A 27,298-nucleotide genomic window follows, 5' to 3' on the forward strand; every position below is an offset into this window, starting at 1 on the left:
TAAAATTTTAACCAAACTAATTTCATACAAGATATTTAAATGAACGTCATGTCTGAAGTTTTATAAAGTGAAAATATCAGATATATGTTTTAGTTTTAAAGTAATGCACTAATTTTGAAGGTTTTAGTGTGGACACACTGTGTCCAGGTGCATTATGGATAATCTCAGTACAGTCACAACAGAAGAAATGCATTTGAGACGCTATGATCAGGCTCCACACGGACAACTGCATTAAACCATTTGTATATTGCGCCTAAATCTCTTGTAAATATATTCTCTGGGTTTATAGATGTTGTGATTGTGTTTGTTTTATGTAAAAATGCCAGAAGAAGCCCAGGTTGCTCCTCCATTATTTTCAATTGGAATCATTGCAATCAATTCCTGTTTGGTATTTAGAGTCCTGCTTATGTCAAACACTGTCTGTCGTCTTTGTTCCAGAGTAATATGTATAATGTCTGAAATTCAGTTTGCGTTTATTAAATTCAACGCATCTTAAACGTAGCAGACACGGATTATTTGGAATTTTGTTTTGACAAGTTTTCACGGTCTCTACTGCCATCTACTGGCCAGTAGTGTTCATGGCAGTATGAGCGTCTGGACGCCAGTAGATGGCAGTGTTCTATTTATTTTGACCCCAGTTATATCAGACGGTTCTCAAATCAGTTCACAACTTGACTTTTTGGCTTTTTGTAAATGGCTTTTTTACCAATAAAAAAAAGGCATATTTTACAAAATCACATTTATCTGTAAACACCAATACACAGCTCACATTAACATGTTGGTTTTTACATGGAATGAATAAGTCAACCAATCAGTGTTAGCGGAGGCACATTTTACCCATAATCCCTTTGGCATCTGTCTGTGTTTGTTACAAAACTTCAGAATTAGTGGATTATTTTAAATTAAAAGATATGTTATATTTTATCTTTGTACAAATGACAGAATTGACATTGACATTAATGGAGTTATTCTATCTATAGTAATTTTATTTATAAGTCCAAACCCTAAGTCAGCACTGCTTTATTTTCCAAGACCTCTGCCTCATGGCAACATTGTTATTGAGTAGAGAGTTGAGCTTTATGGCTTCTCTCAACTGCTTCACTGCTGGAAGGTATGTAGTAAACTGGAACTTCCAGCAGTGGGTAGGGCGCTCAAAGACAGGAGTGCTGACTCACTGTTTGGGTCTGTGGTCGCCTTTGATGCTACTAGAATCGTGGTGTTAAAACTCAAATCACCTCGTTAGTAGTTGAAAGTACCGGAGACAATACTGTAAGTTATCAGTTATCTGTAGCTTCCGATAAATTTTTGGGTGGTTTATTGGTTTAGTTTTATAAAAGATAACTTTTCAGTTAGCTGATTATCTGTTATCAAAGCTAACTTTTTGGTTAGCTGTGCTCACCGCTGCCATACACACATCGATGCTCAAACACACAGCATGATGACCCCGCCTAATGTAGACAGCAGGAACACGAGCAGCAAATTGCTGATGGCAGCAATGAGAAACAGACAAAACTCTGCTTCCTTTAGGATGCCGTTATGCGTCCCTGGCGTGTAGAACCAACCGGTTTTTAAAGCCATTTATACCTTCAGCAACTCGACTTTTAGGTCTGCCATGTTTTTTATTTATTTATTTATTCTTGCTATTCATTTTAACTTCTTAAGTCTGTTTTATTTGTTTTTATTAGTTTTATTGTTGTTATATACATTTTCTTCTTAAACGGACTGCTCAAATGAAATTGCCCCTTGTGGGATTAATAAAGTTGATTGATTGATTGATTGAAACAGAGACAAAGTTATGTTAATTTTTTTAACGTATTTGAATGTGCGGGAGTTCCCCAAGAATTCTTAAATGTGCATCCTGGAGACGTTGTACATTTTATATACGAGGTCTGTGAGAAAAATATCAGACATTTTTATTTTATGCAAAAAATACATACGAGGTCTGTGAGAAAAGTATCCGACCTTTTTATTTTATGCAGAGATTACGGAGTGTTACTACAGCTTTAAGGACGGCCCACAATGGCGCATGGTGCGCCGCGCTCCGAGCCATGATCGACAGGCAGAAACCACCATTTCATTTCTAAACGGATCGCTGTATGGCTTCGGGACCATCGTGTGCAATTTCTCTGGTTATCACAAGAGCTGGACATCAGCCATTTTCCGGCAGATTTCACTTTTAACAAGAGATTTTGTCATGGAAAGCCGCACAGAGGCTTTGCGCGTCACGACGGATTCGCTGATGGAGCGAGACGAAGAACACCTCCGTTTTTGAGTGCCCAGCTCTCCACAATTTCTCTTATACTCACTTGACTGGTAAGCCACTGAAAGCCGAGATAGGCATGTCCCAACTTGTCCTGACACTCCAAAACGGAGGTGTTCTTTGTCTCGCTCCATCAGCGAATCCGTCGTGACGCGCGAAGCCTCCGCGCGGCTTTCCATGACAAAATCTCTTATTAAAAGTGAAATCTGCTGGAAAATGGCTGATGTCCAGCTCTTGTGATAACCAGAGAAATTGCACACGACGGTCCGGGATCGACACAGCCATCCGTTTAGAAATGAAATGGTGGTTTCTGCCTGTCGATCGCGGCTTGGAGCGCGGCGCGCGCCATTGTCAGCCATCATTAAAGCGGTAGTAACACGTCTGTGAAGCCCATAAAATTTTCACCGAAAGCCATGTGAATTTTCCGAATGGTTTCCAGCTGCCTGTCTCTTACAGTTTCTGAAAAAATTCTGATGGAACAAAGCTCCAAATCATTCCGCCATTTCCTCGCAATGAAAAAAACGACGAGAGGGCTGGACCAGTGCTCAGTCAAAGCCTGCCCACAGACGAATGACGAAACCGACAGGCGTGAAAAAACTCACGCATGCGCACGAAGGTTCAAGCTTGGCTGACGTAAAAACATATGAATCAAATCCATATATTTTTGCATAAAATAAAAAGGTCGGATACTTTTCTAACAGACCTCGTATTGCATCCATACTTGTTGATTGTGCATCAGGACAGCGTAAGCAGGAACCCTGAACATATAATAATAATAATAATAATAATAATAATAATGATCTGTATTTAAATACATCATTTAATTAATAAATAATAAAAAATTAACTATCATGCATACACTATAGGCCAGCTAAAATGCTCAGTTTTTCTTCAGAAAAGTAGCACAATTTCTTGGCTGTGTTTATATAAGAACAAGGCAGATGACAGTACAGTACTAGCGATATCTTATTTAAAACGCTATGAAATCAAAGTTAGATCTGCAGTATTGCTGAGCTTCAACCCAGACAACAGTTTTAATGCAGCTCTGTGAGGCTTAAAACAAAAGAAAGAACAAGAATTTATGAATCACTCGCTCTTGCAGTGATCTCAGGAGAGTTTTCATTCATCATGAGTACAAACACGAGTCACTTCACCAACACTCCCATCTGCCTATCTGGGGAATGCTGAATGCAGGCTGCTTGTAGTGATCCTCGCTCATGCACACCCTCCTCCTTTAGTCCTCCTCGCAGCTGAGAGCTTATTAACAGAGCATCCCGGTACCACGCGTATCACTTAACCTCGTGTCAAAACACAGGTGTAATGTAAGCACAAGCCGCAGGTGAAGGTCCTTTGCTCATATAAGGGAACGCGTGAGCTGGGATTAACATTCTGCATGTCAGGGAGGCCTCTGAGTGACAAAGAACAGCCGTGTAGTGTTACTGCAAGGTGGGAGCTGGAAAAGCGCCAAACACACCTCCACCTCAGGGACCCACAGCATAAAAGAGAAATATGCCTCAGCACCTGTGAGAGGTGCAAGCAGTGAAAGAACACCTCAGGGTGGAGCCAGATGATCTGTGCACTTACCATGGTGCCCCGTATATCCGGAATCCCTTTATGGTGACGTCTGAATCCTGCAGGTACACACAGTTTGTGAGGAGCGACTGGACATTGTCAAAGTCCTCTGGTTTGAGTTTGGAGACTGAGGGGAATCGGTAGTAATCCTGCTTGACCAGCTCAGTCATAAAGTCCTTATCAAAGGTCAGCTCGTGGTTCCCGGCTACCACCACCTTAAACTCGTAGGGAAGGCCACCTAGAACAGACAAGAGCAACCAGTGAGAGGGTAGAGAAGATAAACCAGTGCAGAAAGCAAAGTCTGGAAAATAATCCTCCAGTGAGGTCAAAAATCTTCAAATTTATCCAACATGGTTGACATGAAAAGTCAGAACTGGAGACCGTGGCAGTAGAAACTGACGGGTATTGTATAACACTGGTCAACACAATTTTTCATGCATAGAGTTTTTTAAGGGATTCTGGGTAATTTGGGGGATTTGCATCTGAATCAGGTGTTAGTTTTTGCCAATCAGAGATATGAAAACTAAGGATGCACAAATACCACTTTTTCCCAGACCGAGGACAAGTACAAGTACTTACATTTGGGTACTCATCAATACCAAGTAGCAATATGAATACTATCAGTTATCAAGTTGTTCACCAATGAATATGGCTTTATACACACTTCAGAAAACCATACACCCTTCCATACACCATACATGTGTATGGTTTTCTGAAGGGTGTAAAAAGCCATATTCATTGGTAAAACAACTTGATAACGATTTTATCGTATACCTATAAACAGTGGTGGGCACAGATAACCAAAAAATTAACTTCGATAACAGATAATCAGATAACTGAAAAGTTATCTTCGATAAAGATAAAACAATAAACCACCCAAAAATGTATCGGAAGTTACAGATAACCAATAAATTCCAATATTATCTCTGGCACATTTACATAACAACAGACCCAAACAATGAGACCACACTTTTTTCTTTCAACATTCTGCCCCTGCTGGAAGCTCTTGTTTACTACAGCGCTCCCAGCATAGAGGCACCCCTGAGAGCAGCCATAAAGCCAGCTCTCAATCAATTACAATGCTCCGGTCAGGCGGAGGTCTTGAAAAATAAAGTCATCCTGAGTTATGGTTTTGATTACCGATATAACCGAATATTATATACCGAATAACTCCATTAATGTCAATTCTGTCATTTGTACAAAGTTAAAATATAACATATATCTTTTAATGTTGAATAATGTACTAATTCTGAGGTTTTGTAACAAACAGACAGATCGCAAAGGATTCTAGGTAAAAGTGCCTCTGCTAAACACTGATTGGTTCATTCATTCATTATGTAAACCAACACGTTAATGTGACGTCTGTCGTGTGTTGGTGCTTAAAGATAAACGTGCATTTGTAAAATATTCCATTTTTTTATTTGTAAAAACAGGCATTTTTACGGAGCCCTGGAAGTGTCATCGCAAAATGTTTTGCATGTGGAGAGAATGTGCGCACGTTTTATGATGTTGTAAAACGTGCTTTACACTGTGCGAGATGATTTTTCATGCAGGAATTTTTTGGACCGAGTTTCAGGTTAATCGTGCGTCCTGCATCGTGTAGTGTACATGGAGTATCAAGCTGTGGTCAACATCTGACGACCACCTCTTGATCGCCGATCGTATGGTCGAATGAGAATCAATCAAACCTGTTTGATATATTATTGTGGTCGGCGACCATCGTGAGGGTTTCCTGCTGCTGAAAAGCTACAAGCATCCAAATGCTTGCACTGTGCCTGTGCAAACACTGCAGAGCTGGCTTGTAATGTTATTATTATTATTTTGCTGTTGTTTTGTTTTTAAACTTCATTTGTAAAAAAAAAAAAGCCATTTGCAAAGCCAAAAAGTTGATTTGACAATCATCTGATATAACCAGGGTTAAAATAAATAGAACACTACCATCTACTAGTTCCCAGATGCTTAGTACTTAGGGTGAATACTGCCATGAACACTACTGGCCAGTAGATGGCAGTAGAGGCCTTGAAAACAAAATTCCAGATAATCCCTGTCTGCTACATTTAAAATGCGTGGAATTTAACAAACGCAAATACAAAACCAATGTCTATAAACGCAGAGAATATATTCAAAAGAGTTTTAGGCACTAGAGTTTAATGCTGTTGTCCGTGGAGCCTGAACAGAGTGTCTCAAATGCATTTGTCCTGTCGTGACGTACTGAGATTACATCATCGTACACATAATGCACTGCGGGGCACAGCATGTGCTCACAAAACCTTAAAAATTAGCACATTACTTTAAAACTAAAACATATATCTGATATTTTCACTTTATAAAACTTCAGACATGAAGACATGACAGTAATTTTAAATAACTTGTCCAAAATTAGTTTGGTTAAAATTTGAACCATAAGTTAAAAATGTATGCCTCTGGATGACTTGGGTGATATTGCCAGCATATCGGTCTGGTGTTTTTTTTTTTTTTTTGTTTTTTTTTTTGGCCATTTCTCCTTTGTCTGCAGAGGATTGAGACGCTTTTCATACAAGCAGCTCTCTTCTGTTTGCAGAGGTTATAACTGTGTGTCTGTTACAAAACTTTTAACAGATGGATGCTGAACTGATTTTAAATTTTAAAAATGCTTGTCGCTGTTCAGCATTGTTTACTTTGTTTATCAGTTTAAAAGTTATCGGACAAAAATTAATCGGAGGATAATCGGTCCGATAATGGTTTTTAAAGTTATCTAAAAAGATAATCCGATAATGAAAACATTATCTTTGATAATTATCTGTTATCGGATTATTGGAAGTGTGCCCACCACTGCCTATAAATGATAAATGTTGTATGGTTTTCTGAAGGGTGTAAAAAGCCATATTCATTGGTAAAACAACTTGATAAAGATTTTATCGTATACCTATAAATGATAAATGTTGTATGGTTTTCTGAAGGGTGTAAAAAGCCATATTCATTGGTAAAACAACTTGATAAAGATTTTATCATATCAATCAATCAATTTTTTTATATAGCGCCAAATCACAACAAACAGTTGTCCCAAGGCGCTTTATATTGTAAGGCAAGGCCATACAATAATTACGTAAAAACCCCAACGGTCAAAACGACCCCCTGTGACTGTAACTGCTACAAATATCAACAGCTTTGTTTTTATTTACAAACATTTCACTTAAATCATGTTACTTCACTTTTTGACGACAACAAATTGTGCTTTAACATTAACTGTTTGTTTCTTAAACATGACACTGACAGACATCTCAGTGAAATGTTACCTGTGGACTTTGCTACTACAACATATACAACACCAGGAACTGAACTGAAACTGTCCATCACTAACTTTACTTATGTCTGTGAGCACCAGTGTTGCCACAGTTACTTTGAAAAAGTAACTTACTTAACTGATTATTCAATTTTAAAAGTAACTAAATTAGATTACTACTTTATTAGTTACTTTCAGCAGCTGCTGACAACCCCCTGTCACCTTAACATGAAAATAATAACCAGTTTTGTCAATACTCAGTTTATAGTCTACCTTCCTTGACTTCAATCAACATAAATATTTGTTTTATAAAAACCTCATATTTAAATGTTGACAGCACTGTAACAGTAAAACTTACATTTAACTATTAAATTCTAATTTTAACTCTTTCTCAACATTTTAATTGTTAAAATTATTATTATTATAGTATTAGTAGCAGTATGAAAAACTGTCTTCAAAAGTGGACCTTTAATCTCGGGGTGTGAAGGGAGAAGCACACCCTCCCCCCTTTCCATCTGGATTCACCCCTGGTTTTCTGTCTGTGTAGGAAGAATTGACAACGTGTATTTATGGAAAAAGCACGACCAGATTGAGAGGTAAGAAATTTGTTTTCCATTTTTCAGCATTTTTGTACTTCATGTCATCCTCAGAAAGAGACTTTTGGTGCATTTGGGTGGAAAAACAACTATTGTTAATGCGTGCACATCAGCTGTTTTTAGCGAGGACCCACATGGAGCGGCACAGAGTTTTAATGAAAAAAAGGGGGAAAAAAGTAAAAATGTCTTATTAAAAAGCTTCGTGCAGGTGTGCTGCCATCACTGCACTTTGAGAGACAACAACTGTTCTTAACTAAACTCTGCGATGCAGAAAACAGATGAAAAGCTCCCAGCATCAAACGCTTCTTTGGAGAAGCGGTCAGTTCCGTCGAACCGCGACCTCCACCTCTCACGGGCTGCCGCAATAAAACCCACAATACAAACAAAATACACTGAGACGCTGACATCACACTGCTGTAAAGGAGTATCGGGTGTCTGGTAACGGAGCATTTTTGTGATTACAAGTACAAGTAAATACATACGGGATTGGGCCGATACTGGTATCAAGATCGGTGCATCCCTAATGAAAACATATTTCTCATATCAAGCACTGAAGCAAAAGTTGCAGTGTCACACACACACGTCCTCGGCGCCATAAACGGTATTACAGCTCTTTGTTCACATTTCACGAACCTGCTTTAAAAACTACACTTTTGTTGCTGCTTTTGTGCATGATTTAGTGGTGTCAAACTTGTGAGTGAATGAGCAACTTTTGCGTAATCCATAGAGGAAATCTGAGCTCAGATTTGGATTCAGCACCCCAAAATTACAATTATTACCCTCAAAATGAATCAGTACTCAAAGTCCATGCAAGAAACTTTTTTTTTTTTGACCAGTGTCATGTCAGTCTAGTTTGTACTGGAAGAAGTTCCACCTCTGATCACTCCAAGTTCAAGTTAAATCCATAAATATCTGGCTAATGAAAGAATTTTTGCAATCTTGACAATCAATCATGGCATATTGGACTTGAAAGCAAATACTGAATGGTAACCCTTAACCCTAGAACACTAAACTTTAGTAAGTCCAATCACCCACGGCATGAGTTAAAGTCCCCAGATATTAATACGTTTGGTTTAATTTTAGGCTCATAACAGGTGTGATGAGACACGTAAACAATTTTAATGTAGCACTATGTTTCCCTCAAGTGGAGACCAATGCTGCGTTTTTGGCTTTGAGAAAAGCCAGAAAGCACGAGCGTAGCAGCAGGACCAAAGACTCAGTTTTGAAGGCACTGCCTAATGAAACATACAACAAATTCTTTATCAACAGTTTTTTTTTTTTTCATTCTTGTCTGAACAGAATTTCATAACCTCCAAGGGCTTGAACATTTCCACTGGGCCAATCTATTTCTACAGAACTACTGTTGTGATATTTCTTGCACTAAGCCAGCATTCCCATCAGCAGCTCCCTGAACAGCATGGGTTAGCAATCCACAGAAGACCTCAAAAAAGTGGAAGGAGAAATAAGCTCCAATCATCCAGTCAGAGAGATGATGGCCACGTTGGACTGCTGTGTTCGACCCCAGCAGGCCACTGTCCCACTCAGACGCTGCACAGCAGGAAACCCTTGAACCTCAGCTAAATAGAGACTATCCATTACCCATCTCATCGCCTCATCTTTCAGCTTCCACTTTGCCCTTTTTGCTCTGGTGTCTCAGGGTAATTTGTCCAGGTTCCCCTTTCCCATCACAAAGCTGACTCTATTCCAGTTGACTGACTGCTTGAAGAAAGAATTTGGCCTTTTCTTTCTTTTTTTACACAGCCATTATCTTTTCATTCTCTCTTATTTCTGTCTTTTCCCTACCTGGTTTGTCTTTGCAGCCATTCTTAACTTCCTTCTTTTCCAACCAACTGAAGAACAAAAATTCTGTGAAATCCTTTAAGAGGAAGTCCTACATATCGGACCAGTGCTTATATCCGGAGATTTTAGTTAGATCACTGCAAAAAATGCATCTCTAAGCAAATGTAATAATTTGATATTTAGATATTATTAAGTCAAGAGAAATTGATGTCCTTTCCATCCGTCCGTACGGCAAAACCTTCCGTGTCCTAAAACTCAAGAACCGTAAAACTCCCAAAATCGAAGCCAAAGTCAATGCTCTGCCTGCCAAAAATGAAATAATAATAAAAATCATACACTGACATTTATAAATGCTTTTTTGGTACCGATTTTTTTTTTCAAGTAGGAAATGTAACAGAAGTCCTGTATTGCTCACATTATCCGCTAGATGGTGACAAAAGCTGCTCAAATGTGTGGCAAGGTCTCAACTGTTTATTCACTTGAGAAGTTAACTATTGGTGAAATTAGCCCGACCGATATGGATTTTTTGAGGCCGATGCCAATAACGATATTTGGATGAAAAAAATAAATAGGCTGATTGCCGATAGCCGATAAATCAGCCAATATTATTATTGTTATTATTTTTTTTAATTAATACAATGTTCTTTTTTGGACCCTTAACAAAAAAAAGGTATGAGCTAAAAGCTGAAGCTTTGTCCTCATATTGATTAACTTTATAACAGAGAAGAATTTTCAAGTTCAAAAAATGCAATCAAGAATTAAACCTTTGTGAAATTAGCAAATACATATCCTTAAAAAGAGCTGTGAAATACATCTGATCTTGTACCTCTTGTTGCTGCAGCTTAGATATTATCACGGTTGTCAGACGAGGAAGGCAGGAGACAAATGCAGGACTCACTGGAACAGTTCTGGTTCAGAGAGGCTTTTACTGAGGTGCTTAGCAAGGTTCGGTACACAAACAGACAGTCCAAGAAGAGCAACCAAAACCGAAACATCAGGCAGAGGCGTAGACAAAAATACAGGCAGGCAGTCAAAACACCAAGAGACAGCTTAACAAAACGTGGTACTGAGCTTGAAGCACTGGCACAGGGCACAACGATCAGGCAACACCCGGTGCAACTAGTGGCGTCTAAATACTCCCGGAACAAGTGTAGAAAGACCCAGAACAGGGCGTGACCCACTCACCGAGCACCGCCCCCACCAAGCACAGTGAAGGCAGACAAGAGACATACAGACCCAAAAAACCCAAACACAAACCACCCAGCCACAAAAGGGAACAAACAAAAACCCCAACATTAACATGATACATGACAGGACCCCCCGCTCAACGGCCGGCACCTGACGGCCCGGGGAACCCAGGATGCCGAGCATGGAAGTCCGCGATCAGTCCAGGATCCAAAACGAAACGAGAAGGAATCCATGAGCGTTCTTCAGGTCCATAACCTTCCCAGTCCACCAAGTACTGCACCCCCCGCCCACGCCGCCGGGACCCCACAAGGCGACGCACAGTAAAAACCGGGCCCCCGGCCACAAACCGGGCGGGAGGCGGGGGAACGGCCGGAGGGCACAAGACACAGGACCGAGCAGGCTTGACCTGGCTGACGTGGAAGGTGGGATGTATCCTCATAGTCCGGGGCAGACGAAGGCGGACAGAGACCGGAGTGATCACCCTTGTGATGGGAAACGGCCCCATGAACCGAGGAGCAAGTTTCCGTGGCAGACCACGGAGGGAAAGGTGCCGGGTGGAGAGCCAAACCCGCTGTCCCGGGGAGTAATGTGGTTCTAGGGTCCTTTTCCTGTCGGCAGCAGCCTTGTAGATCGCTGAAGAGCGCAGTAACGTTCGTCGGGCCCGCTCCCAGATTAGACGACAATGGCGGATTAAGGAAAGGGCTGAAGGCACCTGGGTGGTTAAGACTGTAGGAGAGAACAAAGAAGGTTGATACCCATGCGACACGTGCATTGGGGAGTAACCAGAGGAGGCAGACGGTAAACTATTGTGAGCGAGCGCTACCCATAATAATTGTGACGACCAGGAAGCGGGGTGCTGGGAGGCGAGGATACGTAACCCCTTTTCCCATTCCTGATTGACCCTCTCAGCCTGCCCATTTGCCTGAGGGTGATACCCGGAGGTGAGACTCGAGGTGACTCCCAGGAGTCGACAAAACTCACCCCAGAAGTGTGAAACGAACTGTGGTCCACGATCGGACACGATATCCTGCGGGAAACCGTGTAATCTAAACACATGGTGCAACAGGGCCTCTGCGGTTTCCTTAGCTGATGGGAGTTTCGGTAGCGGAATGAAATGGGCCATCTTGGACAGACGGTCCACCACTGACAGAATAACAGTATGCCCCTTGGATGGCGGCAACCCGGTAACGAAATCCACCGAGATATGTGACCATGGTCGGGTGGGGACGGGTAATGGGTGGAGCTTGCCGGACGGTGAGCGGTTGGTTGACTTGTGCATAGCGCAGACAATGCACGCCCCCACATAAGCTGTGACGTCGGGAAGTAACCGAGGCCACCAAAATCTTCCCTGGATGATCGTGGCTGTCTTCCCAATTCCGGGATGACACGAAAAACGGCTGTTATGAGCCCACCTTATCACCTCCCCCCTAAGAGCATCTGGGACGTACAGTCTCCCCGGAGGGCAGTCCCGCGGCACAGGGTCACCGCGCGTAGCAGACCGGACCTTGGTTTCTATGTCCCAGGTGAGAACTGACAGGAAGCAGGACCCGGGCAAGACCGGACCTGGGTCCGCCGGTACAGCCACAGGTTCGCCCCGACGGGAGAGCGCGTCGGGTTTACCGTTCTTTGTACCCGGTCGATAGGATAACACAAAGTTGAAACGGCTAAAAAAGATGGACCATCTAGCCTGTCTGGCATTGAGTCGTTTCGCAGAACGGAGATACTCTAGATTTTTATGGTCGGTCCATACCAAAAACGGTAATTGTGCCCCTTCCAACCAGTGTCGCCACTCTTCCAGGGCCACCTTAACCCCCAGCAGTTCGCGGCCTCCGATGTGGTAATTACGCTCTGCCGGCGTCAGTTTTCGGGACAAAAACGCACAGGGATGTAATTTCTGGTCTGAGGGTTGGATCTGGGATAAGACGGCCCCGATCCCTACGTCGGAGGCGTCAACTTCGACAACAAACTGTAAAGCGGGGTTGGGGAGGAGCAACACTGGGGCCGTGGTAAACCGTCTTTTCAGGCTTCGAAAAGCTTCCTCGCAATCCAGCGTCCAGGAAAAGGGCCGGTGTACGGACGTGCTGTTATGCAGAGGCGCGGCCACCGAGCTGAAATTCCGGATGAACTTTCGATAAAAGTTGGCAAAACCAAGAAACCGCTGGACTTCCTTGCGGTTCCTTGGTACAGGCCAATCACGCACTGCGGCTATCTTGGCTGGGTCCATCCGGATAGACCCAGGCGATATGATGAATCCCAGAAAGGTCACTGAGGACCTATGGAAGTCACACTTTTCTGCCTTTACGTACAACTGATTGCGTAAAAGGGTCTCAAGCACGGTACGGACATGACGGACATGCGTTTCCGCATCCGGGGAGAAGATCAGGATATCGTCGAGGTACACAAACACAAATTTTCCCAGACATTCCCGTAGTACATCATTAATCAGGTTTTGAAACACTGCGGGTGCATTGGTTAAACCAAAAGGCATGACTAGATATTCATAATGACCAGTGGGGGTGTTAAAAGCGGTCTTCCATTCATCACCCTGTCTGATTTGCACTAAATGATAGGCATTACGGAGATCGAGTTTGGTGAAGAGTTTGGCGCCCTCTAGCAGGTTGAACGCGGAGGCAATTAGGGGCAGAGGATAACGGTTCTTTACTGTGACGTCATTAAGCCCGCGATAGTCGATGCAGGGACGGAGTGATTTATCCTTCTTTTCAACAAAAAAGAACCCCACCCCCGCAGGAGACGACGATGGGCGGCATCCAAAGAGTCCCGGATGTAGTCGTTCATAGCGACACGTTCAGGACCAGTCAGAGAAAACAGTTTTCCCCGCGGGGGACTCGTGCCCGGCAATAACTCAATGGCACAGTCGTATGCACGATGCGGTGGCAGCGACTTTGCCTTGACCTTGACTCAGGATTAGGGACCTTGCCGTCCCTGATGGTCATAGCAAAACAGCGCCCGGTACATGCGGAACCCCAGGAAGTGATCTGCCCGTCGGACCAGTTTACGTATGGACAATGTTTACGTAACCAGGGATGCCCCAAAATGGCGGAGTGAGTCATTTCATCGAAGACATGAAAACTGATTGTTTCGGAATGAGTACCGGCTATGATTAATTGAACGGTCTCCGCGCGGTGGGTGATGTGACCCGATACGTGACCGTCCACGGCATGTATACCCAATGGTCGTGAAAGACGGTGAAGTTTGAGGTGCAAAGACCTAGCGAGGGAGGAGTGCATCAAATTAGCATCTGAACCGGAGTCCACAAAAATCGGAACAGAACATGACGTATGCTTGGATATTAACTTGGCAGTGACCATGTTACGGGGAGAGACGGAAAGAATGGAATGTTGACTCACCCGGCGTACCCGTTGTGACCGCACGGGGGCACCCCTGGCATGGCACTCCGTGACCACATGCCCCGCCTGACCACAATAGAAGCACAGGCCCTGATCTTTCCGCCGCTGCCGCTCCTCGATGGTCAATCGGGTTCGTCCCAGCTGCATCGGTTCATCAGCGGCAGCCGGGAGCGAGCTGGAGGAGGACGCCGAGGGCCCGACGTGGAGAGCGGACTCAGCTTGCTGGGACGAGGCTCGCACGTCCCGCCGGGGCCGATCCGCCAGCCGGCGATCGGTGCGGATGGCTAACGCGATTAGCTCGTCGAGTCACTCCGGGAGGTCGATGGCGATCAGCTGGTCCTGGATCTGCGGAGACAGGCCCTGAAAGAACACGTCATGGAGTGCAGCCGGGTTCCATTCGCTCTTAGCCGCGAGGATGCGGAAGTCGATGGCGTAGTCGGCAACTCTTCTGTTACCCTGCCGGAGGCGCATCAGGGACCGGGCTGCCTCACGGCCCGGTGACGTATGCTGGAACACCTGGCGGAGAGCGGTCTGGAACGCCTGGAGAGTACTACACGCCGGGGACTGTCTGCTCCACTCTGCCGAGGCCCACGCCGCGGCCCGGCCGGTGAGGTGAGTAATAATGAAGGCGATCTTCGCCCGGTCGGACGGAAACATGGCTGACATCAACTCAAAGTGCAGGTCACATTGTGTTAGGAACGGTATGATGTCTCCGGATTCACCAGAGAAATGTTCAGGTCGAGATAGCTGATTGCAGACATCAGGAGCAGCAGTGGGTACCGGCGGGGCCGCACTCAGTCCCATCGGTGGCTGGTTGGTGGTTGCCGAGGCAGACGGTGTCTGTGGGGACAGAGAGGTTACGAGCTGGTTGATCTGAGAGCTGATAGAGGACATGAAGGCGTCCTGTCTTGTGGCCAGATCGGCTATATTGGTGCTTAAAGCAGTGATGCGGTCTTCTTGTTGGGCCAGCTGGCGGCTGTGGAAGCGAACGGCCTGCTGGAATGGATCCGAGTCCGCTGTCTCCATTGTTGGCCTGATCGTTCTATCACGGTTGTCAGACGAGGAAGGCAGGAGACAAATGCAGGACTCACTGGAACAGTTCTGGTTCAGAGAGGCTTTTACTGAGGTGCTTAGCAAGGTTCGGTACACAAACAGACAGTCCAAGAAGAGCAACCAAAACCGAAACATCAGGCAGAGGCGTAGACAAAAATACAGGCAGGCAGTCAAAACACCAAGAGACAGCTTAACAAAACGTGGTACTGAGCTTGAAGCACTGGCACAGGGCACAACGATCAGGCAACACCCGGTGCAACTAGTGGCGTCTAAATACTCCCGGAACAAGTGTAGAAAGGCCCAGAACAGGGCGTGACCCACTCACCGAGCACCGCCCCCACCAAGCACAGTGAAGGCAGACAAGAGACATACAGACCCAAAAGACCCAAACACAAACCACCCAGCCACAAAAGGGAACAAACAAAAACCCCAACATTAACATGATACATGACAGATATAGGTTCAGGATAAGGATATAGATCTTTATAAACTTACTTGTATGCTTTTGTCAGCCGATCAGTGCAGTGTGACGGCGAACTACGGGGGCCGGTGATGAACACATTTCAGCAGGGGTGTAAGCAGCTCTCAGTTGAATGGAGTCAGAGCTCCATCTACTGGACAAACGGTGCAAGGACATTTTACATTGCCGACACAAACATTATTTTAGTAACTGTTCTGTTTATGAGAAATTATCTGCGTTCTATCGGCAAAATTTTGGCCGATAGTGAGTACTTTGAAAAGGGCTTATATCAGCCGATAATATCGGCCAGCCAATATATCGGTTGGGCTCTAGAAATTAGATGTGCCGGAAGTCAAAAATCATCTTACAATTGTGTGCTTTGCTCTAATTGGCAATTCACTTGTATCACAAACTACAATTCTAAGTGACATTGATCAGTGTAGTTTCTTATGTCACAACAAGCACTGCAGCAAATTCAAATTCAGTTTGGTCAGACTGTAGTTTGGACTATAACCTCTGGGAATCAGATTGCAGATGTGCACGATACAGAAACTGTTGTTGGAATTTGGAATGACTGCACAGCACCGTACATTATGACTTACTGCCTACGTACATGTACCCATAATAAGCCACAGTATGAACAGATACAGCAAACGAGAATATTGACTCAATTAGACAGAAGTAAGGCAAAAGAAACACTGCTTGTTTTTGTGAGTAGGACTGCTCTAACGGGCCCCCACATCGTGCAGTTTTGTATTATCGTTTGTCCTCCCGTGAAGGAAAACATTTTGAATACTGATTGTTACTCTTGCCCATTGTGTTAGTTGTATAGTTGTAGTGACTCTACTTTCATATCAGATTTGGCAGCCAGGGTACAATGACCTTAGTCAAACAGTTTGTCTGACTTGGGAGGTGGTGGTGGTGGCGGTGGGGGGGGGCATTCCTAATGACACCACAATGGGTCCAGAACACATAACCGGCCAGGCATTCAAACTGCTGAGGGAATGCTGCTATATCGGTTACTAGCCTCTGTGCAAGTTTTTCTTCAAACAGTAGGGAGGAGATTGTCATTTCAAATCTACCACAGAGATGCAGATTATACTGCGTTTTAAGTCACGGACCATATGTTTGTACACAAACATGACCACAGATGCTGGTGAACACCTGGGCAGTATTACGGAGGTGTGGCATGCTTAGAGCAGTGACTCGCTGTCTGTAATAATAAGCAGTGCCGATTCTGATGGGTTGGGCTATAAAAGCAAATGATACAATTTGAAATTTGTTCCATTTTTGCCATGCCACGCCTCACTGAAACGCTTTGTGAATGCGCCATTGCATGCTAGATGCTGGTTTGACAGTGCAGAACGTAGCCTGACGTTAAAATGTTTATGAGTCGACTATAAGCTGGCCAAGGAGGAGGTTGACTGAGACGGCAAGGACACTCAACACACCGATAGAACACTTAAAGGATATTCTGAAACATGTTTGTGCTCGTAGCTTGACACCGAACACTGCTGGTTTAACTACAGAATGCCTTGAGGGAGGAGTGGCATGCCATTCCTCAACAGTTAATTCACCATTTAGATTTAATTTCACATGTTCCTGTACACTATTCCCAACACTTGGTTGTGCCTCTCAGTCCACCACATAGTAGCAGGATGCAAGATGCAAGCTGGGATAGCCTACACTGTCTCTAGGGCACATTTGCACAGCCTGCAACTTGGGTCCTGTCGGCTGTGACAGACTCCTGCATCTATGGATCTGGTGCTTAGGGCTTGTTCTTGTGCTGCCATGATCAGAGCCTCTGTGCTGTCCTTTAGGTCGGCCTTTTCTAGCCACTGGTACGTCTTCTTGATGCCAGCCACTTCCTCTATCTGTTGTTGGTACATCCTATGGAGGGGCTTGGTCTTCAATGATATCTCCTCCTCCTCTTCCTTATCACAGTCTGCTTTCAGCTGCCTGAGACATTCTTGTAGCAGGTGATCTTGGGGGCCCTCTTTCTAATGTATTCATGGATGCTCCTCGTCTCATCCTGGATTGTGGCTCGGACACTCACTAATCTTTGCCGTCCCTCCTTGCGTTGCTCATAGAGCCTCAGGCTGCTGGACTTTGGGTGGAAACCTCCGTGCATTGTGAGGAGTTTTTGTGTCTCAACATCAGTGGCATTTATCTCCTCACGTGGCCAACTTATTATCCCAGCTGGGTATCTGATGACTGCTAGGGTGTATGTATTGATGGCTCGGATCTTATTCCTACCATTGAGTTTGCTTCTCATCACCTGTCATACCTTCTGAATGTATTTGGCTGTGACTGACCTTGCATCTTCATCATGGTTCTCATTGGCTTTTGGGATTCCCAGGTACTTGTAGCTGTCCTGTATGTCCCCTATCCTGCCTCCTGGCAACTCCACCCCCTCAGTCCAGATCACGTTCCATCTGTTTGTCATCATTCAGCCACACTTATCCAATCCGAATGACATCCCGACCTCCTCACTGTAGATCCTGGTGAGGTGGATCAGTGAGTCAACATCTCGTTCACTCTTGGCATACAGCATGATGTCATCGATGTACAGGAGGTGGCTGATAGTTACCCCTTTCCTGAATCGATATCAGTAGCTGCTCTTTGTGATGAGTTGGCTGAGGGGGTTGAGGCCTGTGTAGAACAGTACTGGGGACAGTGCATCACCTTGGTATATTCCACACTTGATGGCGAGCTGTGCGACTGCCTTGGAGTTGGTCTTCAGTGACGTCATCCACAGTCCCACTGAGTTCCTTGTCAGTGCACAGTTAGCCTTGTATAGTGATGCGCGCTCCAGTAACCATGTGTGAGGCATTGAGTCATAGTCCTTCCTAGTCATAGACCTCCCAAGTCATCTTCAGAATATCACGTAAGATGACCAAAAGATAGTTAAAGGTAAACCATTTGTGAGGCCTTTAGGAATATGAACCTGAAAACCAACCAATTTTATTACCTCCTCAGTGCAGGTAACAAAATTGCAGTCCATTTGTTGAAAGTGTGTGTGTGTGTGTGTGTGTGTGTGTGTGTGTGTGTGTGTGTGTGTGTGTGTGTGTGTGTGTGTGTGTGTGTGTGTGTGTGTGTGTGTGTGTGTCACAGGTTATGTGTGTTCTCTAATGCTGAAAATGAAAGAATCATGGTTCCCCAGTCTATAGGCTTCATTTCTGCTGCTCTAAATTAGCTTTTGTCACGTCTCTGGATCATAAATTCCAGTCTAACCTTACATGAGTGCCCCGTCTCTCAGTCCCCCAGCACTCTAACTGGATCACACCTCCATTTACACACACACACACACACACACACACACACACACACACACACACACACACACACACACACACACACACACACACACACACACACACAAAACGAATCATCTTCTCCACCAGCAGGCAGGCAAAAGGTGGAGAAAACATAATTACCACCAAACAACTCCATCTCCATTACTCCACTGGGAATCTCTACTGCTTTTTATTGCCTCTGTGATACATCTTACAGAGGCTACGTGGAGATACGCCCAGGTTCATCTATTGTCCTTCATCTGCAATTGACAGCACAAAGGCGAGTATGAATATCGCAATCTTTGAACATGTATTGTTCTCTAAACAAGCTAAACAGCTGCACACAAAATAAATCAACAATTCTGCTTAATGACAGATCAGTTAATTTTTCTGATTAATTGAATATCATCAGAAAGTGAATATTTTGGGACGTTGTAAGGCTTGCCAGGTACAAAATTTAAAGACAGCACTGCTGAACTCTAGAAAATTGCCAGGCATAGTTCAATTTTCAAGTATTTTACATACAACAGAAAAAGTAACAAGATTAATTACATCCACTAATTAAGAATACGAGCTCTACTGTCTGTGAGAATTCCAGCACCTCACTGGAAAACGTAGAGATCATCAACTAGCAGACATCAGAATGATTTTCTTTTTTTGTGTGCCACAAAGTGCATCTTAAAAATAATGTAATTATCAATGTTAATAAATTATCTTTAGCATATTCATTTAGGAGACTGAGAAGAGGCAGTCTTGATGCACTTTGCTTGAATACTGTTTTCACTTCTTGATCAATTCCATTTCGAGCGCCTAATCAAAGCGTCCCCCCCCACAATTCTGCAATGAAGTTTTCATATGCAAACCACTAAACAAGATTCAGACTGACACAGTCGGCTCAAGGTTGAAGCCATAAAGTGCACTGATGTCAGATTTATTTGATGTGTTGTGGGTGGATTAAAGCTGTTGGCTAATGAATTCCCTGCTTTAGTTTAGGCCACCATTAGCTAAACGTTTCACATTGACACTGTCAGGAGCCTCGGTGTTGAGGACCCCGGCGGTAGGAGAAGACCAAGCAAATGGCCACATTTCACCTGGGTGCTGGAGATAGGATGGTTACTTATTCCTCCAAAACTGGTGCATTAGAGTTCAACACGACCAGCTGGACCAGTCTGGCATGTGATGCATCTGACCTGACCCAAGTTCAACAAGTCAATGTTGTTTGGACGTGCCTTGACAAGGAACCCCGCTCACCTTTTGCTACCACATACACAAGAGCACGCACAACCCCACAAACAACAACATTTTATGGCAGGTGAGGCCTATAGTGGAGGGATACAGTGTCAAACTGAAAGTGATGAATTCATGGTGTTGTATGGACACAGATGATTACATATTTTCCGGAGTACAAGCCACACTGGAGTATAAGTCACGTTCTAATCCAATTACATTTTTTTCACAAATCTGATTGGTTAATCGTGTGAGATTTTAGACCATGAAATATCGTGTGGACAGTGGGAAAATATTAAAACCGTTTCACATTTAATGTGTTACTCCGCGTGCAGTATTACCCCGTTCCCTGACCGCACGCGCTGCTACGCAGATGTAAATAATGGCACTGTCAGCTGAGAGCGAGAGAAAGTGGCAAAGCAACGGCGATGGCGAAATGGGTGAATTTAATCTACCATACGAAAGTAGTGATGTGGATTCTGATACAGCATCACTCAATGGAGTTGATGAGATGGAGAAATCTGTGGGTCTGCTCACAGAATCTCTAGTTTGGCATGAAGATGCTGCTGCTGCGGTAAGCTTTGACGCGCCGACCACACCCTTTCACAACAACTCGCAGACCGAATTACTTACAGGAAAATAAACCGTGCAAACATTGGAATTTGGATTAGAATGGGAATAACCATGTTGTGCCTGATGATTTGCGGACATTAATGCTGGATTACGGTCACAAATACCCGTTTTCCTGCCAACGCGTCGCCGGGTAAACTCAATTTGCGACCATAAAATCCAGCATTAACGTCCGCAAATCAGACACAACAGGGTTATTCCCTAATTTACTACTTCATGCAAGAAGAAGCAAAAATAATTTTATCGCTGCATTATTTATTTATAAGGCACACCACGTTAAGGCGCACACCTAGCAAGCTAAATAACGTAACTACACAAGGCATGAAACACGACTGAAGTGCTTTATTAAGCCACTGAACAAGACAATCGTGTGTGAGGTGAACGAGCAACATAACGAAACATCAGAAAACAAACAGCGCAGCATTTATTTATTTCTAATGCAAACATTGCTTTAGGGATCAGAAGCTAAGAGCTAATTAATTTTTTTGTCACAAGTACAAATAGCATGTAAAGTGCTCGTTTAACCCACTACACAGAAGACAGATTTAGGCTGTTAGTGACCCACCGATGATACACCAGGATTACTTTGTGCACTTCTGTGACCGACCTCAAAGTATACGCCATTCGCAACAAACAGCTACGGAGACTGCAGGAAACAAAGTACTCCTGAGTATTCGTTTTTCCAGCATTTATGTAGCTCTGGGTAAACGTCCCAGGGTGCTGTTGAATGGAATGTAGCTGCAAACATTAAAAATGAAGCTGCAGATTAATTGCACAGTTTCTATAAGTGTGATGTCTTGTTATGCCGACTCGTTTTTAAGTGATAACTGTCATTTTAATGCAGTCACAGTAAAAGCAGCAGCTGCTCTCCACTGTGAGAAGACTTACAATAATGAATACTTTGATGATGTGTTGCTAACCGGGATGTTAAATAACGTACAACACGTCCTTTAATGATGGATTATCACATTTGAGTAGGACTTTTATAAGACCATTAACACAGCAGCACAAACTCTGTGGAACATTTCCTGAAGTCAACAACAGTTCCCCAACAAAATGGTAAGTCCAGCTCACTGTGGTATTTATCTGTTACAGTTTATATTGTCTCTGTGGTGTGCGCCATATAGCACCGCGAAGGAAGAGACGTCCATTTAATCAGTTGTTTGTGTCATTCGGCAGTACGCATTGCTGAGCAGCATTTCAATCAGTGACTTGAACTTCTACCAAAGTCATTTTTTTAATGGGTATCTGTACTTTTACTTAAGTGTGATTTTCCGGTACTGTATACAACACTGACAAGTCGCAGGACCTTTCAAAGTAATAAAAAAAAAAAAAAACTGTAACTTATACTCGAGAAGACATGTAGTTTTTCTCTGTAACTAATGGGTAATATTTTCCCCCTATTCACTCAAGTGGAGAAGATGTTGTCTACATTTCAGTAACGTAATTCAATCTTTAAGAATTAAACTGAAATCAATCCCAATTAAATCTTCCAGAATCAGATTTGAAATAAATTATGAGCTTACTGACAATATTGAGCCCAAACCTATGTTCTGTCTTAGCTGCCACCACATCAGGTCCATAACTACTGATATAAACCAAAGAGTTCAAAAAGTAAAGTTGTGTGGAACTTATTGAATTCTCCTCTCAGCAAGTGAAACACACAAAAAAAGGCTTCTGAGTTTATAAAACCGGAAAAATCTTGCCGAGAGCCAGTGACAAAATGTTAAATGCTGAATGTGCCACCCCCCAACACACCCACACAGCAGAGGGGTCAAAGGTTAACTGAGCCAGGCTGTCAGGGCAAGGGGTTAAACTGGACACTTCAGCACGGCAGTTGTGGGGTCAGAGATCATGGGAGGAGACAATGTGTGGACAGTCAATGGCTGTGAGTGCAGCATGTCTCGTGCCTTTGCCCCGCCTCCCGCTCACGAAGGCCTGCGTGAAATGCGGAGATGTGCAGTGCAGCCACGTGCCCTGAGCAGTGCCATACCTAGCCAGTCGTTGAACTTCTTAACCTCGGAGGGCAGGCCCAGCTCGGTGAAGTCTCCCATGTGCAGCAGCACGTCGCCGTAGGGCATCTGGATGCCATCTGTGCGCGAGTGTGTGTCCGACACACACACAAACCTGGTGTGTCCTGCAGGCTTTGGAGTGTCGTAAGGAATGGGGTCCACCCTGAAAAGACAGAGACAGTTGTGTTAGTGGAACTGGAAAATATGACGTGATGGTTTCAGTTAAGTTCAAAGTGTTCTGTGCAACTTCAATATGGATGCAACAATTTGGACAATTTAACTAAAAAGTCACTGAGGCAACACTTCTGTGTCAGATTACCCATGGACCCCTTATATCCCTGAGCAGCAGGGAAGAACAAAATTCAGATTGAATGACTTTAATTTCAATTCAGTTCTTGAATTTCAGTTGATTTATGAACTGGGGTAGCAAACAGGATGAAAAAATACAATTCTACATTCCTGAACTTTTCCAGAGTCCTGCTGAGCCGGGCATGTCCAGTATCAAGTCAATCAATCTTCCTTGTGAAAGAACTCAACAGCATTAGAGGGCAATTATTTCATCAATAAATACCATATACAGTAGTGTTCAGAATAATAGTAGTGCTATCTGACTTCTTCTTCTTTGTCTTTCGGCTGTTCCCGTTAGGGGTCGCCACAGCAGATCAATCGTTTCCATCTCACCCTGTCCTCTGTATCTTCCTCTGTCACACCAACCACCTGCATGTCCTCCCTCAGCACATCCATGAACCTCCTCTTTGGTCTCCCTCTTCTCCTCCTGCCTGGTGGCTCCATCCTCAGCATCCTTCTCCCTATATACCCTGGGTCCCTCCTCTGCACATGTCCAAACCATCTCAATCTCGCCTCTCTGACTTTGTCTCCAAACCGTCCCACCTGAGATGTCCCTCTGATATGTTCATTCCTAATCTTGTCCATTCTTGTCACTCCCAAAGAGAATCTCAACATCTTCAGCTCTGCCACCTCCAGCTCTGCCTCCTGTCTTTTTGTTAGTGCCACTGTCTCTAAACCATACAACATAGCTGGTCTCACTACTGTTTTGTAAACTTTCCCCTTCACGCTTGCTGATATTCTTCGGTCACAAATCACTCCTGCCACCTTTCTCCACCCACTCCACCCTGCCTGCACTCTCTTCTTCACCTCTCTACCACACTCTCCATTACTTTGAACAGTTGACCCCAAATATTTAAACTCATCTACTTTCACCACTTCTACTCCTTGTAACTGCACTATTCCACTGGGCTCCCTCTCATTCACACACATGAACTCAGTCTTGCTTCTACTGACTTTCATTCCCCTTCTCTCCAAAGCATATCTCCACTTCTCCAGACTAGACTCAACTTGCTCTCTACTCTCACTACAGATCATAATGTCATCTGCAAACATCATAGTCCACGGGGACTCCTGTCTGATCTCATCTGTCAACCTGTCCATCACCACTGCAAACAAGAAAGGACTCAGCTGATCCTTGGTGTAATCCCACCTCCACCTTGAATGAGTCTGTCATTCCGACTGCGCATCTCACCGCTGTCACACTATTCTTGTACATGTCCTGTACTACCCTAACATACTTCTCTGCCACTCCAGACTTCCTCATACAATGCCACAACTCTTCTCTTGGCACCCTATCATAAGCTTTTTCTAAGTCCACAAACACACAATGTAACTCCTTCTGTCCTTCTCTGTACTTTTCCAACAGTATTCTCAGAGCAAACATTGCATCTGTAGTGCTCTTTCTCGGCATGAAACCATATTGCTGCTCACAGATCTTCACCTGTTTTCTAAGCCTAGCTTCTACTACTCTTTCCCATAACTTCATGCTGTGGCTGATCAGCTTTATGCCTCTGTAGTTACTGCAGCTCTGCACATCACCCTTGTTCTTGAAAATAGGAACCAGCACACTTCGTCTCCACTCCTCAGGCATCCTCTCACTTTCCAAGATTTTATTAAACAATCTGGTTAGAAACTCTACTGCCATCTCTCCTAGACATTTCCATCTCTCCATTGGAATGTCATCTGGACCAATTGCCTTTCCACTCTTCATCCTCTTCACAGCAGCCCTCACTTCTTCCTTGCTAATCTCTTTTACTTCCTGATTTACTCTCACCACATCATCCAGCCTTTTCTCTCGCTCATTTTCTTTATTCATCAACTCTTCGAAATATTCCCTCCACCTTCTCAACACACACTCCTCACTTGTCAGCACATTACCATGTGCATCTTTTACCACCCTAACCTGCTGCACATCTTTTCCAGCTCTGTCCCTTTGTCTGGCCAATCGGTACAAGTCCTTTTCTCATTCCTTACTATTCAACGTCTTGTACAGCTCACAATATGCCTTTTCCTTTGCTTTTGCCACTTCTCTTCTCGCCTTACGCTGCATCTCCTTGTACTCCTGTCTACTTTCTTCATTTCTTCGACTATCCCAAAACTTTTTCGCCAACCTCTTTCTCCTTATGCTTTCCTGGACCTCTTCATTCCACCACCAAGTCTCCTTGTCTTCCTTCCACTGTCCAGATGTCATACCCAGTACTGCCCTAGCTGTCTCCCTCACCACATCTGCAGCACTCTTCCAATTGTCCAAAATTGCTTCCCCTCCAACTAGTGCTTCTCTCACCTGCTCGCTAAATTTCACACACCAGTCTTCCTCCTTCAGCTTCCACCATCTGATCCTTTGTTGAGCTCTCACTCTCTTCTTCTTCTTTACCTCTAAAGTCATCCTACAAACAACCATCCTATGCTGTCTAGTGACACTCTCTCCTGCTACCACCTTACAGTCTGTGATTTCTTTTAGCTTGCATCTCCTATAAAGAATGTAGTCCACCTGTGTGCACCTTCCTCCACTTTTATATGTCACCCTGTGCTCCTCCCTTTTCTTAAAGTAGGTATTCACCACAGCCATTTCCATCCTTTTTGCAAAATCAACTACCATCTGTCCTTCCCCATTCCTATCCTTGATACCATATCTACCCATTACTTCCTCATCACCTCTGTTCCCTTCACCAACATGCCCATTGAAGTCTGCTCCTATCACCACTCTTTCATGCATGGGCACACTCTCCACCACCTCATCTAACACACTCCAGAAATCTTTCTCCTTCATCTCACAACCTACCTGTGGGGCATATGCACTGATGATATTCATCATCACCCCTTCAATTTCCAACTTCACACTCATCACCCTGTCAGACACTCGCTAAAAAGATTAATCCAGGTTTTGAGTATATTTCTTATTGTTACATGGGAAACAAGGTACCAGTAGATTCAGTAGATTCTCACAAATCCAACAAGACCAAGCATTCATGGTATGCACACTCTTAAGGCTATGAAATTGAGCTATTAGTAAAAAAAAAGTAGAAAAGGGGGTGTTCACAATAATAGTAGCATCTGCTGTTGATGCTACAAACTCAGAACTATTATGTTCAAACTGCTTTTTTAGCAATCCTGTGAATTACTAAACTAGTATTTAGTTGTATAACCAGTTTTTCATGATTTCTTCACATCTGCGAGGCATTAATTTTGTTGGTTTAGAACCAGGATTTTGCTCATTTACTAGTGTGCTTGGGGTCATTGTCTTGTTGAAACACCCATTTCAAGGGCATGTCTTCTTCAGCATAAGGCAACATGACCTCTTCAAGTATTTTGACATATCCAAACTGATCCATGATACCTGGTATGTGATATATAGGCCCAACACCATAGTAGGAGAAACATGCCCATATCATGATGCTTGCACCACCATGCTTCACTGTCTTCACTGTGAACTGTGGCTTCACAGTGTGAACCACAGTTATATAGTGATATAACTATATAACTGTGATATAGTTTTCAACATGATTGGAGCATTTTTAAAGTTTGACCTCTGTGTAATTCTTCATTGAATCCTACTTGGCTACAGCTACCAGCCTGGGATGGCTATCATACATTTTTGTGTAGGCCATGATACACTGAGGCTGGATTCTAAGTATGTTTTTTTTTCCCCTTAAGTGGTACCAGTTAGGCCAAAATTCATGACTGGCTCATCGACTAATAGTGTAGTGTAGTCGAGTTACACCCTATAGAAGTACTAGATCATCCGGACACAGTTCGATGACAAATACAATACTAATACAATACTAATGCTAAACTCTTATTGGTCTGGTTACCGACCTATTTATCCAGTTACTTGAGAGATCTGAATGTCTTTAGCTTTTCAGCTCCCTCTGACTGGAATGTTTTTCAATCCAAATTGAAACTGTCCAGACTGACTTCCTTGACCACCTTCCGGTCTATTTTACAAGATCGCAAATGAGATTCTTTTGCTCAATGCTATGTTTCTGAATCTAAATCTGGCTGAGACTTTACATCATGTGCAATGTTATTTTGACCAAGACGATTGTATTTCATTTATCACCAACGTTCTCACGTTGATGTTAACCTGTCCATTATGACGTGTGCTGCTGCCTTTCTTGATCACCCTTGTCAAAGAGGTTTCGATCTCAATGAAATTCTACCTCATAAAATAAGTGTTATTATTATCACTTTACCGAGCCGTTGCTAGGCTGGTATTGTAGATTCAC

At 43.7% G+C, this 27,298-nt stretch overlaps 1 protein-coding gene across 2 annotated transcripts in view; it reads right to left on the minus strand.

Annotated features, from left to right (window-relative positions):
- Positions 1 to 27,298, minus strand: part of mpped2a (metallophosphoesterase domain containing 2a) — a 205,729-nt gene that overhangs the window by 97,608 nt on the left and 80,823 nt on the right. For both annotated transcript variants that reach the window (XM_034159500.1, XM_034159509.1), the window contains 2 exons: positions 22,706 to 22,887; positions 3,845 to 4,070 (listed from right to left, as the gene is read on the minus strand). In XM_034159500.1, the coding sequence (XP_034015391.1) occupies positions 3,845 to 4,070; positions 22,706 to 22,887 (408 nt within the window). The remainder of the gene's footprint in view (positions 1 to 3,844; positions 4,071 to 22,705; positions 22,888 to 27,298) is intronic.

The sequence above is a fragment of the Thalassophryne amazonica genome, chromosome 2 (genome assembly GCF_902500255.1).
Source record: "Thalassophryne amazonica chromosome 2, fThaAma1.1, whole genome shotgun sequence".
NCBI lineage: Eukaryota > Metazoa > Chordata > Actinopteri > Batrachoidiformes > Batrachoididae > Thalassophryne > Thalassophryne amazonica.